At 39.5% G+C, this 17,192-nt stretch overlaps 1 protein-coding gene and 1 pseudogene across 2 annotated transcripts in view; both read left to right on the top strand.

Moving 5' to 3' along the window:
• C1H16orf46 (chromosome 1 C16orf46 homolog) overlaps window positions 1-2,197 on the top strand; it is a 50,280-nt gene extending 48,083 nt beyond the window's left edge. For both annotated transcript variants that reach the window (XM_007476099.3, XM_007476104.3), the window contains one exon: window positions 292-2,197. In XM_007476099.3, the coding sequence (XP_007476161.1) occupies window positions 292-1,344 (1,053 nt within the window). In that variant the 3' untranslated portion in view covers window positions 1,345-2,197. The remainder of the gene's footprint in view (window positions 1-291) is intronic.
• Window positions 1-12,866, top strand: part of LOC100617428 (fructose-bisphosphate aldolase A-like) — a 61,230-nt pseudogene extending 48,364 nt beyond the window's left edge.
• Window positions 12,867-17,192: the final 4,326 nt, after the last annotated feature.

Raw genomic sequence — 17,192 nt, 5'->3', positions numbered from 1 at the left:
AACAGATAACAATAGCTAACACAGATAGGGCAGTCTGACCTGGAAGTCTGGAAGTTCATCTAAATTGTTCCTAATTTTCACACATTCTTCCCTTCTTCCTCTTCTGAATTCACTTATTTTCTGAAAGCTCTAAATTATTTTTCCCCCCAAGGGCTCTCATGGAAGTAGCAGTTAGGATAGGGATGGCTGTCAGAGTGTCTGGGCCATTTGTAAGTCAAGGACTGCCTGACTATAGTCTTTTACTGTCCCTTCAGGTCTACTCTGTAGATTAACATCCTGTTTTGCTTTCAGGTACAAGGCTGGGGTATGGCTTCTCCAACTGCCTGCATTTGGCCAAGAAAGAAATGCAAAAAACCAAGGGCAGGAGAATGTGTCAGCAAATGTTTGCTTTGTTTAAATATGTTACAAGTCGTTGACAAAAACATGGTGCCTGAGCATAAGACTTTTGGTGATCCAGCCAAGCCTGAGATGAAACTGCAATCCAGCTCACCAGTCATTGTGATGACAGAAAAGGAAGAAATCATCACCTCAAGCCAGGATGTAGCCAACTGTGCAGAAAGTCCAACCAAGGAAACCAACAAAATCTACTTCCCATCCCCTAATCAGGGGGAACGGAAAAGCCTACAAGTCAAGGAGTTTGTTTGGCACCCAGAGAAGTGGTTTGCACCAGACAGTTTCAAGGATTTCAAAAAGCCAGAAAGTGCTTGTATCCATCCAGACAAAGATAACAGTCCTTTGGAGTCTCTGACTTCCAAGTCTCTTTTAGTTCTGCCTCCCCTCAAAGCATCTTCCAAAAATAACCTAGATAACATTACAAAGAAGAGTAAAGGCATTTTCACTCAGTCTGACGAGAAACTGCCTAGCTCAGATAAAGTTGAGACTGTTCCCTGTATTTATGGGAACAAGACCTTTGATCACAAAAGTGAAAAGAGAATCGCTGAAACAATAAGGGGTTCCATGGACAAGCATCTGAAGTTAAATGATGTACCTTCTCTTTCTCCACAAATTACAAGGACTTTGTTTCCTGATCCTGAACGATGCTGTTTGCACTGGTCCTTTCTGCCGGAGAAAGATTTGGCATCCAGTTCTAATTCAGTTAATTCCAGAAAGTTTAGCCATCTTGCTACATTGCGACTTATGGAAAAACAGGGAATGCAGAATGGTAAAGTCAAAATCAGAAATGAGTTAAGACCTTCTGTTAATGTCAGAAAGCGAAATATCCTTGAGGCCAAGCGAGAAAGCCGGTCTAAAACTCTGGAGGCCAAGGTCTTTTCAGGTCCCATGTTGCCGTCTTTAACTGTGAACAGAGTTGTAATTCCCATGTTGCCTCATAGACTTCTATAATGTCTTCATATTATATGCTGGAAACAAATGCTTTTTGAAATTCTCTTTTTTTCCTCCAGAGCCTGAGGAAATTGAAGGTCTACTGGTTTTGTTTATTCTTGTGCTTAGAAACAATGTGCATTTGTTACCTTCTGGAAATACTGCTTGGGTATATGCAAACTGTAAATTGATCATTCTAGGTCGGGAATTCTTTTGACTACCTTTTGGCATGCCCAGTGGGTGTAAAGTGGATAACATTTCAGGGTAAATCCAAAGGGCTGTCTGTTTTTACTAGTGTTGGCTCAGGTTGTCTCTGCAGGGTTATTTCCCTGTGTTTACCAATGCCATGATCTGATCTCACTGGAAGAGTTTAGACAAAACTGAGCCTTCTTTACGTAGAGATCTCCTGTATTATAGACATCTGAAACTCCCTTCCCTCTGTTTTCTCCTGTGATGAATTAGAAGGGAGGATTCAGTTTGAAGAAGAAATTAGAATGCCTTCTCCCCCCACTTAAAAAAATGAGCTTTGTGGTGGTAGGGGTGGGTGGGAAAGTAGTATAATAGGTAAATGACTGGCAAATAGAGCCATATTCTAAATGGGGATATGTGAACTTGTAGCTCAGTTTTCAGTTCCATTCATGTGTACTATTTTGTTATTTTCATTGCTCCTGCAATTTGGAAGTTGAGTATATTTTGTTAGAGACCATTTTTCTTCATGTTGTAAGAGGCAGAAAAAAAAATGGAGACTCGTATAACTGTAAATTCAGATTGCTGCTTTTGAATTGTCCTTACTGTATTATAAGATTTCAAACATCACTTTAATAGAAAATCCCATCCTATAATAAAGTGAATAGCTATATAGAATGTATCATTATCCATTGCTGTATCACATTCTTCCTTAGTATTCAGGAGGTTCTAAATACTACAGAATTCAAATTGAGAAGTTAATCATTTGTGGGAGTGGGGAAAGGCCCCTGGACTATGTACAGGGGGTGCTTTCCCATTCCTTAGCCCCTCACACCACTGACATATAGCTAGAACTCAGCCCCCAAACTATAGGAGCCTGGCTAACTAGAGTTTGGATCCTGCCCTTTTCCTTCTATATCTTTTTTCCTATGATACATGTAGACCTATGGTGAGCTATTTTGCACACTAACTCCTCCAGTTATAAATCTGTGTTCTATTGTATTGTATTTAAGACCAGTTACACCTGTATTCTCTGCCCTTCTCTTTTTCCATTAGCTATATGGAACCTGGCACTAGAAGGAAGATATTCACATTCTGTTGCTAGGTGTGGTAGGACCACTGAGGTTTCCTATTGTTGCTCAGTTGGTTATCAAAATCCATATTGCAGGCCCTGTAGCTACAAGAAAAAAACAGAGCAGTGAACATTATTTTGGGAGAAGCTGTAACAAGTCAACTACAAATTATTATTTTTTTGAACACTTTTGCCAACTACATCATTTTCCATGACTGGTAACTCTCTCATGTTCTCTTTTGACCAAGTGAGCTATCTATCACTTCTGTGGCATAATCCTTTGCCTCCCCTTGGTAGCACATTTTGTAAGCTTGTGGTACAAAGTACCCCAATATAGCTATCCTATCAATTTGTATTTACTAACAGGCTAACTGGGACCCTGATTGCCTTAAAATAATGTAGAAATCCAGTGCTGCTACTGATTTGATAATAGTAATTTCATATTTTATTGACTTTTTGAGAGAGAATTCCAAAGTGATCCATAAACTTGAATTCCAGAATTATAGTTATTATAGGATAGTTTGTTTTTATGCTAACAAAGGGAATAAAATATGATTTGTCAAAATACAAATAATCCCTGTAGAAGAAAGGCCACTTCAGTGAGAGACCAATCTAGGTCCAAATTTTCTTCTCTTCTGTTTACTAGCTATTTCTTTTTAGATGAGTCAGTTACCTTATCTGGAAACTAGTTTTTCTCACCCACAAAATGGGGTTAGACTAGATATCTCTAAGTGTTCACTTAGCTCTAAAATACTACACTATATTATAATAATTTATCTTTTTTTTAATTTGGAGAAATTATTTGATACATATGAGTTAAATTTTTAAACCTTGCAGGTTTCTGCCTTTCAATTCAAATTTTACAGAAAGTTAATACTCAGAGGGAACTTAGAGATCATCTTGCCCCAACCTCATAATTTAACAAATTGGGAGACTAAGACCCAGATCAGGTAAGTGACTTGTCCAGAAAGTAGAGAGTGAGTTAGTGGCAGAACCAACATTAGAACAGATTTGACTCCCAGTCTTGTGCGCTCACTTATTCAGACAAAAGCCAGTCTGAATTAGTGAAGGATAAAATTAAAGAATACTCTTAAAAAGAAAAGGAATGCTATTATTTTAAACCACCCACAGTGATTAGAACCAGACTAACACTGGGGAGTGTGTCTATATGTGGAGACATGACCATTTGGGAGGTGTGTTTTATTCCTGGACTGTGAATGTGTGTGTGTGTGTGTGGGGGTGACAGTGAGCCTTTTAAGACTATCAGACTTTCTCCCCCTCAATTACTTTTGGTGATTCATGTGGAAGGGAATGACAATGCTGAAAGAAACCTGCAAAGGATTATGGTATATTGGGCAGGAAACTGAAGGACTTGTGGACATGAGTGTGTTTTCATTTGACTTAAAGTTGAAACTTTTAGAAGGGGAACGAGAATATGAAGAGTGTACAGCGGGCTAAGAAAATTGTGCTGAAGAATGGAATTAAGCTTTCTGGATCATAGTTCAAGATATAGTAATAATAGACGTTTGGCTAGTGAAAAGTGTGACTCTTAGGAGAACTGTATACAAAATAATTGTTTGGAGGCTGGCTTGATCTTTTAAAAGAACTTTAAAATGAAACTAGTAAGATAGAAAAGTGCTTAGTTAGAAAGAATTGCTCAATCAAATATTATGGAGAGCAACATCTATGATAGAAAAGAAAAATTTAACTACTGATGTTTAGTAATTTTCAGGAGGAAACTGGGGATAGGGGGAAAATAATATTGGTTTCCAAATAAGGCTACACCAATACAAAGTACAAGTAATAAAATGAATTCAATTAAATATTTATTTAGTACCTATGTAGAAGGCATTATAGGAAAAGCACTATAAGAAAGAAAGTAAATATGACTATCACTGAAGCTGACTGGAAATCAGTTAATGAAAGGAATACAACAATATAAGGATATAATTTGATCAAAAGAAATATATCATAAAGGGTGACAAAGTAGCATTCCTGTCAAGAATATACATAGCTGGAAACAGATGAACCTGAGGGGTATGAATAGCACAGTAGAAAGTATTTAGGTGAAGATAAAGAGATGGAGAAACAACTGAGATGATCATAAGTACAAAGTATAGATTTTGTTCGGATGGATGAAAGGGATGGCAAAATAATGACAGGGATCAACCAGATTTACACAGCACCACAATACAATTGTGATGAGGGACTTGTAGTGCTTCAAAAAGAGCAGCTTATAAATTAATTATTAAATTTGTGGAAGTAACAAAAGAAATTACTATTCTGAACAAATAGAAATGGAAGGAACCTTGGGAGAAAGTATTTAAGTGTTCATACTAGCCAGGATGGGGATATATTTGGTTATGTGCCATAGACATTAGAAGAGTACATATTTAAAAGTCAGGGAAAATCTATGATATCCAGGAGTAAATGGAAAAATTGTGAAAATTAGAAATTATTTTCCAATAGTGCCGTCTTAAATGATCCTAATCCAGAAAAAAATGGAGGAACCTCTAAAGAGATCAATGTGGCATGATGTGGAGGTACACTTGAGTTCTTGATGGAAATACCTTTGCTTTTGTTTTCTGAGGGAAATGGTTTTTGAACTGGAAAGATGAGAAATTGTTAATGAGGAGTAGAAATTCAAGATAAAGAGGAGGTGGTAAGAGAGTGTTTAGTTGTTCTCAATCAGACTCAAAACTACCCCCAATAGTACTGAAAGATATAGCAAATGTAACTGCTGAGGCTCTCTCTTTGACCATTGAAAGATTATAGAAAATAGAGTTGCTACAGAACTAGAGTAGAACAAATGTCCTGATGGGGGGAAAAAGGATGATATGGGTAAATCAAAATCCAGTGAGATAGTTTGTGAGTACTGTGGCCATATCATGCTATTCTTAACCTTGTTTCTCTTTTTAATATAAGTTGATTATAATAATTGATGAAAAGCTATGTTTATTGCATACTTAAATTGTATTACATGCAATTCAGTGAAGCCTTTGACAGAGAATCTTTCAGACCATTCCTATAGACAAGATAGAGAAATATAATCTAGATGATGGTACAGTTAAGTAAATTCTGAATTCTGATTGAACCTAGTAAGATCCAAAGAATAAATCATAAGTGAGTTGATGTCAACTAGGAGGGATTCCTCTAGAGTAGAGCTTCAAAGCACAATGATGCCATAACTTACCTGAGAAGTCTGACTGGCCAAACCACATCCTGTCTCCTTCCTCATCCTCCAGACAGGTACTGAAGGTGACTGGAGCAAAGCACTTCCCACCTTCTTGCTGGACTTCCAAACTTGCTGGAGGCAAAAATTAGGCCTGGCTCTTCTCATGACTAATGAGGCAGACCAGACAAAACTACCCACTCCCTTGCTGATCTGCAGCTGAGTAACTACTGGGTTTTGCTACTAGCTGGAGAGGCAAGTAGAACAAATCAATTCCCACCTCTTTGTAGACCTCAAACTAGGCACAAGACTTGTAGCTAGGTATGCCCTGGCCAAACCAGCTCCAATGCTTCAAGAACCACAACACTTCCTGATAAACACACCAGGTTGGCAGCCTTGAGAATTCTATCATGTACCTCACTCAGACCTCACTGTTACTTTGTCTGGACTCATTCCTAAATAGTTAGCCTACTCTTGCCCCTTCCCATGATACTAGACTTGCTTTTATAACTCCAACTATCTATTCTCTAATTGCCATCTCCCTTAAATCTACCAGGCAATTTCCCATTCCAGATATGTAAACCCTTCCACTGGAACACCTGCTCCATAATTAACTCCTTTCATCTTAAACATCTTCCTTTATAATGCCATCCATTTTCTCATACACTGAGACCTGGCTTCTTCTTGATGATGTCAGTAGCATTCCTCACCTTCCTTTCTAGTGCTGTTGTGATTTCAGTGGTACCCTGATGTCCTAGTAGTTGGTTGGTGACTGCTGGTTGTGGAATCATGGGTACCTCTTGCCACTTCCAGACTGTACCTTTACTGTCATCACTAAGCAGGTTTTGCTCCTTTAAAGTTCATTTAATCCAAATGTATCACTCAATCCAGATTCTGGTAGGTGTTATATATCAAGTCCTAAGCTACACTGTCTCCTTTCTCAATGAGTTTAGCATTCCAAATACTCTTTCCTTCCACACCAAATCCTCCTTTCATTGTAAGGGTATTTAATATACATATTGGAGTTCCTCAAATACCCTAACTTATCAGTTCCTCACTCAGTTCCTTTGATTTAATGTAGAAATGCTTATGTACTTGATCTTGTCATTACCCACAAATGTTCCCTTTCCAGGTTCAAGAATTCTTAATTTCCTTTATCTGATACGCCTTATTATCCTTCCATCTAAGCCTACTCCTCTCAAATCTATTCTTCATCCTTACTGTGAGTTCCATACTTTTTATTCTTTAACATTTCTCAGGCCATCATTCCTGCGCTGGCTATATACTTCTCTAACTTCACCTTGGTCAATCAGTTTAATTCCACACTATCTTCTACTCATGTCCTCTTGCCCTATTGCCAGTCATACCTTGCCAGGCCATCCCAAGATCACATCATCCTCTTTTCTCCTGATCACAAACTGCCGAACAGAACTGGGGGGGGGGGGAGGGGGGGCAAGGGAAATAACAAAACTATGCTGTGGTCCCTATAAATTTATGCCAGCTAATCTCAACTGGTCCTTCATCATAGCAAGACAATTGAAAGGAATATCCAAACCATAACAATTCCAAACCCTTTTTTCCCTTTCTCAGGTCTTCTAAGCCACTCCCTTCTACTATCCCCTCTGATAATTATTTTAACTCATACTTCACTGAATATAGGCCATTTGTCAAGAACACTCTTCTACCCTTGTCCTCATCTCAAATCTCTCTGATATTTTCCCCCACTATCTCCTCCATTCCACTCTCTCATGACAAGATGACTTTTCTGTTTGCCAAGACTGGCCCATCTACGTGTATCCTAATTTTATCCTTTCCCATCTTCACAACAGAGTATCTCCAACATCATCTTACTCCTTCTAAACTCTCCCTGTCTAATGACTTTTCTTCATGCCTACAAACACATCCAAGTCTCCTGTCCTTAAAAATCCCTCACTAGATCCTACTATGGAGGCAGCTAGGTGGCTCAGTGGATACAGCTCTAGGCCTGAAGTCAAGAAGGCCTGAATTCAAATTTAATCTTAGACATGCACTTAACATCAAGTTCTTGTGCCCAAACTGCAACTTCAAGCTGCCTGTGAGCCCCTCACATGACCCTAGAGTGTACAGGGAGAAAGTACTCACTTTGGGCAGCTGGACAGAGGGGCATGGCATGCAAAAAATGTCTCTGGTGCTGGGAAGACGTGGAATGGAGCAACTCTCCCAGTGCTGGATCAGTATGTGTGCCAATACTTCGCCAACGCTGCATTAGAGAATGAATTGGCAAATCATTGCAGTATCTTTGCCAAAAAAAAAAATCCGAATGGGGTCCCAAAGAATCAAACCTGGCCTAACAACTGAAAATAGCAGGTCCTACTATAACCACTATCTATTGCCTGTGTTTTTCCTCCCTTAGTCAAATTCTTTGAAAAAATTATCTACATTTGGATTCTACGTTTTCTCTCCTTCCGTTTCTCTTCTTCCTTCTCCTTCCCCTGTTTTCAGACTTCATCACCCAACTGAAACTGTCTTTTTTAGTTACCAATAATTTCTTTGTCATATTAAATGGCCTCAATTCTCATTCTTTTTGACCTCCTGGAGCATTTGACACTGTTAATCACCTCTTCCTCCTCCTCCTCCTCCTCTTCCTCCTCCTCCTCCTGGATTCTCTCCTCTCTAGGTTTTTGTAACTCTCTTTTCCACAATCTCTTTCTCTCTTTCTTCTATTCTTCCCTGTCTGCTCTTTCTCAGTCTTTTTTGCTGGATCTTCATCCATGTCATTCCCACTAACTGTGTCTCTCAGGGCTCTGTCCTCAACCCTATTCTCTCTTCTAACGTTGCTTCTTGATTTTTTTTTGTCAGCTCTTCTAAGTTCCATTATTCCCTTCTATGCAGATAATTCCCAGATCTATATAGCCAAGCCTAATTTCTCTCTCAGGACTTTAGTCTTCCATCACCACTGCATGTTGGGCATTTCTCATTGGATGTGTGAGAAGTGTGTCATATTCACCAGGTACAAAACAACTCATCTTTTCCCCTAAACCTTCATCTCTTCTAAGCATTGCTATTCTTTTTGAAGGTACCACCATCCTTCAGATTATCTAGGTTTGCAACAACTACTTTCTCAGTTATCCCACAAGCCTTATCAATTTTCAAATGTAATTTTTTGGTAATATTTCTAATATATATTCTCCTCTCTTCACTCACATATCTACCACATTACTTTAGGGCCAAATATTCTTATTATCATCAATCATCAATCATCATCATTCTCGTTCTCCTCCTCTTTCTCCTCTTTTTTCTTCTTCTTCCTCCTCCTTCTGCTCCCCCATTTCCTTTTTCTTTTCTCCCTTACCTTCTATCTTAGAATTGACAATGAACCACCTATCTGCCAGTCTTCTTACATTCTACTTCTCTATCTTCTACAATCTACCTGTTCTGGTCTATTTGCTATTTCTCACCCATTATATTCTATTATCCATGTCCGTGTCTTTGCACTACTTTTTGCCCATGCTCAGAATGCTCTCCTTCCCAATATCCAACTCTTAAAATTTTTTATTTCCTTTAAATGTCCCTTTCTCTAAGAGGCCCTTCCTGGTTGTCCCCCTCCTCCCTCACCAGTTGCTAGTGCCATTCCCCTACCAACTCACTTATTTGTTCTGATTTATACATGTTTATCACCCTCATTAGACTGTGAGCTCTCTGAGGGCAGGGTCTGTTACTGCTCTTCTTTGCATCTTCAGCACTTACTACAGTGCCTGGAACATAAGAAATAATTAATGCCCATTGATTGATTTATCTATCTTTCAATCTGTTCTGGTCAGCATTATTAGTAATGACAAGAATCTAGAAGATATACTTGTCATATTTGCATATGACAAAAATCTAAAGGGATAGCTAATGTGGGATGCTTGGACAATGGAACAGATCAAATAGGATGAAGTTTATTAGGATTAAAAATTCAACACTTGGAGTAAGAATATAAATTATAGAAGTACAAGATGGGGGAGAATGTTTTGACAAAAACTCATATGACAAAGGTCTGAAGTGTTTAGTGGACTGCAGTATCATGAGTCATCAATGTGACATGGCATCCCAAAAAACAAATGCTATCTTTCTGTTATGTTGAGAAGCATAATGTCTGAATGAATAGTGGAAGCTAATCTCTCTGAACCAGGTCCTCATCAGACCATATCTAAAGTTCAGCAGTTAGTTGAGGTGCCGCATTTTAGAAAGGATGTTGACAAGCTGGAGCATATCCAAAAGAGATAGTAATGAGGATGGTGAAGAGTTTCAAGACTGCATTATTTGAAGATTAGTTTAAGGAACATAGGAGCTTTAGTCCAAAAAAGATTATACTTAGGAAAGATATTCAAAACTTTGAAGAACTGTCATGTGGAAGAGGGATTTGTTTTGTTCTACTTAATTCCAAATGGAAATTAGAGAAACAGATTTTGGCTATAAGGAAAAACTCTTAACAATGAAAGTTATTTAAAAATAAAAGGAGCTATCTTGGGAAGTATTTGGGTTTTCCCTAATAGAGGTCTTCAAGCAAGGGTAGGTGATCATAAGTTGATGTAGAATGAATTTCTGTTCTAACACAGACTGCATTAAATAGCATCTGAGGTCTTTCCTACTTCGTGATTCTGTGATTTTGTAAATATAATCCCAGGAACAGACTGCTGTTGTTATCTAAAGCCTAAACTTGCTAACTTTGGAGATGTTTACAATCAGAATGTTGCCTATCTACTAATGATTTTGGAGAGATATAGCAATTTTAGAAATTGTCTCCTGAGATATATAGGGGTCCTGAACTACACTAGTGGAAGGAGTTCACTGATGAAATACTTTTGATTCAAGAAACATTTAGTAAACATCTACTTTGTTCCTGACACAGTGCTAAGCATAGAAATGTGAAGACAAATGTTAAATGGTCCATGTTCTCAAGGAGATGATCAGAATTATGTTTTAGAAATATTAATTTGGCTCCTACTATGGGATGAATGAAGAAAGGAGAGATTGGAAGCAAAGACAGTTATGAGGCTATTACAGCAATCAGGGCAAGAGATGATGAGGGCTTGAGCCATGGTAGTAACTGAGTAGTAGAGAGAAAAGTGCATTTGAGAGATATTGTGAAATTGGAAGTGGAATTGATAAAACTTGGCAATTTATTAGATTTGGTTGGGTGGGGTAAGAGAGGGGAAGAATCAAGTATGACTGAGATTATGAACCTTGATGGATGAATATTGGGTAAAGGGATGAATTTTTTGGAAAATATCATGCATTCTGTTTTGTACATATTGAGTTTGGGATGCCTAAGGAACATCCAGATGGAAATATCCAGCAATTGGTCATGTGAGTTCTAAAGAGAGACCAGGGCTTAGATATGTAGATTTGGGAATCATTTGAAAGAAGATGATAATCACATCCATAGGAGCCAATGAGATCATCACTAAGAGGAAAGGAGAGAAAAGAGCACAAGATGGAACTTTAGGGAACATTCACACTAGATAGGTAAGAGATGGAGGATAGTACAGCTTCAGAGACTTAGAAGTGACCAAACAGAAAGGGAGGGAACTAAAAAAAGGGGGTGTCATCAAAAAGAAGAGGGGAAAGAAATTTCGTACACAAAGGAGTGAGTGATTATGGTGATGTCAAAAGCTATGGAGGAATTATATGGAGTGAGGGCAGAAATAAGACCTCTGTTTATAATTAAGAGAGTCTTTGTGAGCTTAGCAGTCATGCAGGAAACTCGGAAGCAGACTCCAAGAGTAGAGTATCAGGAAATGGACACAGGAGATGAGATATTCTGGGAGTGGGGTATGAAATGAAAAAGAGGTAGAGGATGATAGCTTGAGGGAATAGCAAGCTCAAATGAAGGGGTTTTGTTTGTTTTTTAAAAGGACGTGGATGGACAAAAGTTCGGCTACCACCTATAAGGAGTCTGCTTCCTACCAGAAACCACCAGTACAACTCAAGAAAATATGCCTTGCCCTTACCCAGAATTAATGTCAGAGTGAAAGAAAGAACTGTCTGATGTCTCTAACCAAATTGTTGCTCTGGGCAAGGGAATCCTGGCGGCAGAGGAGTACACCAGCAGTATTGTATAGCAGCTGAAGCCTATCAGAACTGAGAACACAGAAGAAAATCAACAGCTATATAGGCATTTATTTCTGACAGGAAATGATAGAATGAACTCCTGAATAGGAGGTCTCCTCCTTTTCCATGGGATACTCTCCCAGAAAGCTGATAATGGTCATCCCTTCCCCAAAGTCATGAAGGCCAAGGGTGGTATTGTGAGCATCATGGTGAACAAAGGCACAGTGCCTCTGGCAAGGTGAGACTACCACCCAAGGTTTGGATGGGCTAGTTGAGTGTTTTGCCTAATATATTAAGAAAGATAGAGCCAGCTTTGCCAAGAAGTATTGCATACTGAAGATTGGGGATAATACTCTTGACATCCTGAAGACTGCCAATGTGTTGGTTCCATATGCCAGCATTTGCACAAGCAAAATGGCATTGTCCCCATTGTGGAGTCAGAGATCCCCCCTAATGGAAAACACAATCTGAAGTTTTGTCATATGTCACTGAGATGTCTAGCTATTGTCTACAAAAACTCTGAGTAACCGCCATGTCTATCTGGAAGGGACTTTGCTGAAGCCTGACACAGTCATCCCTGACCCTGCCTATACCCAGAAGCACTCATATGAGGAGACTGCAATGTCAAACTTTACTGTCCTTCACTAACCTCCTGCAAGTCACTGACTGGTATCATTTTCCTGTCTGGGAGTCAGAGTGAGGAGGTTGCCTCCATCTACCTCAATGCCATCAGCACTTGACCCTTGCCCAAGCCATAGTCCCTGATCTTATGGCTGAGTCCTGCAGGCATCTGCCCTCAAGACCTGGAGTGGAAAGAAGAAAAATGTCTAGGCTACCCAGGAGGAATATATTAAGTGGACCACATACCACTCAAGGCAAGTATATACTCTATCTGAAAAGGCAGAAGCTGCAGCCAGTGAGTTGCTCTTTAGCTCTAACCATGCCTACTTAGTCAAGGCTTTTCACCTGGGTGTGCTCCAAAACTCCAGGCCATCCCCCACAGTCCAAAAAGAGATATATCCCAGAGCCTTGTGCTGATCTCTGCCATCACTCCCAACACACGTGCCATCTAGTGAGCCTTCCTCAGCCCACTTCTTCCAACAAGCGACTATTTAACAAGGGGGAAAAAAGGATGAGAATGCCTGACCCATAACTTGTAGGCAGAAGGAAAGAAGGAACAATGGGGAGGCACATTTTGACCCAATATGAAGAACTCTTAAAATACGATGGGACATGTCTGGGAGTTCTCATTCCATTGTAGTAAGGGGCCCTAAATTAGCATCTTGGGAAGCAGCGTACCCCATCAGAAGAGGTGTTCAAGCAGTCTAGATCACTTAAATTAGAAAAAAAAAATATTTTTCTGTCCTTATTTGCAAATACCTACCTCCATTTTTCAACTCAGCTACTACTTATATCAAAGAATAAAAAAAGCAGAAAAGTTGTACAGGAAAACTAACCAACATCTTAACCAGATCTGACTGTATATGCAATATGATATATCATCTCATTTTGACTGATGTTGTAGAAGGGATACCTAGATGCCCTTGGAGAGGTCCCTTATAATTCTAAGAATGCCCTGTTCTGTATAGCATGGTCTCAGTGAGACCTTCAGCTTCTAGGGTTGTGCAACTGTCTTACAAGGAAACCCCATAAGCACAAACGTATATTAGCTTATTTATACAAAGAGGAATGCTGATCTTTGGAGAAAACCTATCAGATCATATTTGTCTTGGTTCCTTGGAAAATACTAAGAGAAATGGTATTTCCACCCCCATAAATCATGGGTTTGGGATTTTGCTTGCAATACAATTGATGTTGTATAGAAAAATTATTTCAGAAGCATTCCAAAAGGCAGCAAAACACATTGCTTTCTAGTTCATGAAGTAAACTTCAATGTGTAATTGCTCAGCTAGATATCATTAATTTGCTCCTCTTATCATGCTGTGACCAGCAGGAGCTGAAGATCAATCAAACAAGAATTTACTAAACTGTTTGCCATGTGCTAGGGCTTGGGCTAAGTGCTAGGGATAGAAATAAAAGCAAAAACAATCCCTGCCCTCAAGGAGCTTATATCCAGCAGGATGCTGCCAGAAGCTTGGAGGTAGGGAGTAGCTTTGCCTTCAGATTGATTTGGGGTCATTTGATGGGGTGATTTGGATAGTGTGGGAGTGGAAGAAGGGGGTGAGTTAAAGCAGAATAAAACCATGCCATATTGTTATAAGAGCCCAGTTTGAAAATGGATCTTTAAGGAACTGCCCCCTCTAGAATTTGCTGGCCTTATTTACATTCTGGGTTTCCCCCCAAGTTTAATTTACCTGACTTTTAATCACAGACCATATTAGGAAAGAGTTTGACACAGACATGAATTTTCCATGCAGAACAAATGTGTTAGGGAGTACCACAGAACATTGGGCTCTCCCTTAGCCTCTTAGCCTATCCTGGGGACCCTAATAGCTATTGCAACATCAGATCTAACCCAACCCTGCCGAGGGAACCAACTGGACTGACTGACAAACTAGCAAATGGAAAGGCCTCAGGAAAGCCTCAAGCAGGCTACACGCGCCTTTGGCCTGTGCATTCTTCCACCCGCCACAAAGCCTGCCTGGTGTTCATTGGGTCTACCAGAGATTTTCCGGCCATCTTTGCATCAGCAGTGTTTATGGTGTCCAGCCAGGGGTGTAAGACACTAACATTGTTTTCATTCATTCAGTAAACATTTGCCTGGCCCTGCGCCAAGCACTGAGGATCCAAAAACAGGACTTACATCTAATGGGGGGAAACAATGTGCAAACAAATAGATACAAAGCAAGCTCTATACAGGGCAGCGACATGGAGTAGATGGGGAACTGGCTTTGGAAGACTAGGGGTTAAGTCCTGCTTCTGAGAGGTAACCTCTCAGCTTTGAGTCTGCATTTGTGGAGGGAGTTTCCACACCAGTTCTTTCCCAATCCTGTCAAAATCAGAGATTTTGACCAAGAAGGAAAACACAATATTGCTTAACAAGGCACCTTCCTTACTAACATGAAAGCATCTTCCCATTGTGATTATTTTTGTGATCATCATTGCAAAAAGAAAAGGGATTATCTCACTTCCCTTTAACAAAAAAAGCAGGGGGGGGGGAACCCCACATGTATTTAATTCATGTAAGCAATGGTAGAATCCAGAGCACAGCTATCCTGAGCTTATGGGGAAACCCATCACTTGTGCTTAGTTTTTGAGTAATGGATTTTAAAATTTGGTAGGAAGAAACAGTCAAGAAAGTGCCCTCTTTTCACATGGTAACATGCTTTTCATTATTGATAAAAAATACAATTCATTAAACTGATCACAAGATAGAAATTATTCTTTCTAATTTGTAACTTTGAATCTCTTATCTTTAAAAAATCTTCCTTGGAATAAGCACTTGATTATTGGCTATAAATTAATAACACAGTCTTCCTCATTTATTAACATCTAATGGCCTAACGTTTCTCTTCCTCTAGGAGTAGGCCCTTCCTCACCTGAGACCCCTTTGAGTTATCATTGTATCAAGGGACCACATTTCTCTTTTTTTGGACACTGATTTTGTCCAAACTCTCCAAGCTCCAGCCCCATCACTGTTACACCACTCACAAAAGTTCCAATTTTATATTTTACTAAGGTTAATGGAAAATCTGGTTTTACTTTTGGCCTTCAAGTTTAAAAATTAAAAGGCTCTTGCAGGTTTTGTGGAGAACAGAAAATTCAATCCACATTCAGAAAGCAAGTCTCATTTTGCTTTGAGGACTTAACATAGCCACTAGTCATGAAGAGAGATAGTATCTTATTTCTCTGTCAGAGATTGAGTCCTTCTTTCATTAGATGGCAGCTCTTCTAGGAGGAAATTTTAATTAAAATTAAAACCAGATGTCAACTTCTGTATCTCACATTTTAATGCTTCCTTGATAAAACCTCATTGGCTTTTTAAAAAAACCCTTACTTTCTGTCTTGGAATCAATACTGTGTGTTGGTTCTAAGGCAGAAGAGTGGTAAGAGGGTTAAGTGACTTGCCCAGGGTCAAACAGCTAGGAAGTATCTGAGGTCAAATTTGAACCCAGGACCTTCTGTCTCTAGGCCTGGCTCTCAATTCACTGAGCCACCCAGCTACCAACCCCATCCCACCCCCATTGCCATCATTGGCTTTTAAAGCACTGTGCCCTAACCAAAATCTATTTGGTCCATTAATTTGAAGGCTCCTTCATTGATCAGGTCTGGCCACCCACTGTCCAAGATTTGGGTTTTCTCCCAAACTGTGAGCAATCACTGTGCCTGGAAATTAGAGCTCCTTGACTTGGGGAATCCATTACAGAAAGATAATTTTTTTTCAATGACATTTAATAATGGAAAAAGGCCAATTTTCTCTTTGGTATAAAATAGGATTAATTGTTGCTTAACTTAATATCAAATTTTCTTTAATAATCAGACCACATATTGGCTAGATAATGTAAAAGTCCAGAACCAGTGAAGCGTTACATAGTTTGTTGTCCAAGAATAAACCCTAACTATAAGAAGGCCATGACCCAGGTTGATGAATTTTCAGCCTTTCTCACTTACCCAAACTTCCAAAGACAACTGATGATCAAGGCTTACTGAGATTGCAGTTTGGGCAGGTAGAGAGAATCCCAACCAATGAAATCATAGCTCCCAAAGACCTATAGACTAAGAAATTACATCTTTGTGGGCAGTATCTCAACCAGTACCACTGTTGGAGTAGGGCCGTGATGGTGAACCTATGACACGAGACTGCATACAGAGAAGTATGGGGCCGCATGCCGAGAAGAATGTTTTTGTTTTGTTTTTTCTCGAAGTGACACAGCACCTGAGTTATGCTTAGTTTTGGGGAGAATTTTGACACACCAAGCTCAAAAGGTTGCCCATCACTGGGGTAGGGGAATGAAACTGGAGTTTTTACACTGACAGGACAGCTGTTCTGACCCGAGACAAGTTGTCCCATTCTAGATATTCCAGCATCTCTGAGTAAAGCTGCCCTGGAACAAACAGCCAAAGGTGTTCTCTGGACTATCTCAGACTACAAGGGTGGTTGGGGACTGAAGAGAGAGATTCTGGGAACCTGAGAGAGATATTCTGGACAAAAGCCAAGCTATGGAGGTAGTGGCAGCTCCATACTGGAAAAATTATTGGGCCCCCTGTAGTCTCTTCACTGTTAGCTCAAAGTTCAATATAAATGAATTATTATCCCATAAAGGAATTATATGTTGCTTCCTCTGTGCTTTTTTAAGATCCTGCCAAGTGCTGACTCATCTTCTTGTATTTACACATGTTGGGCTCTAGACAATGAGCAGATACTATTATTTAGAATGCTGAAGTGAATTGTAAATAAGTAGC

The sequence above is a fragment of the Monodelphis domestica genome, chromosome 1, assembly GCF_027887165.1.
Source record: "Monodelphis domestica isolate mMonDom1 chromosome 1, mMonDom1.pri, whole genome shotgun sequence".
Lineage (NCBI taxonomy): Eukaryota > Metazoa > Chordata > Mammalia > Didelphimorphia > Didelphidae > Monodelphis > Monodelphis domestica.
This window is presented reverse-complemented; position numbering and strand designations above follow the sequence as displayed.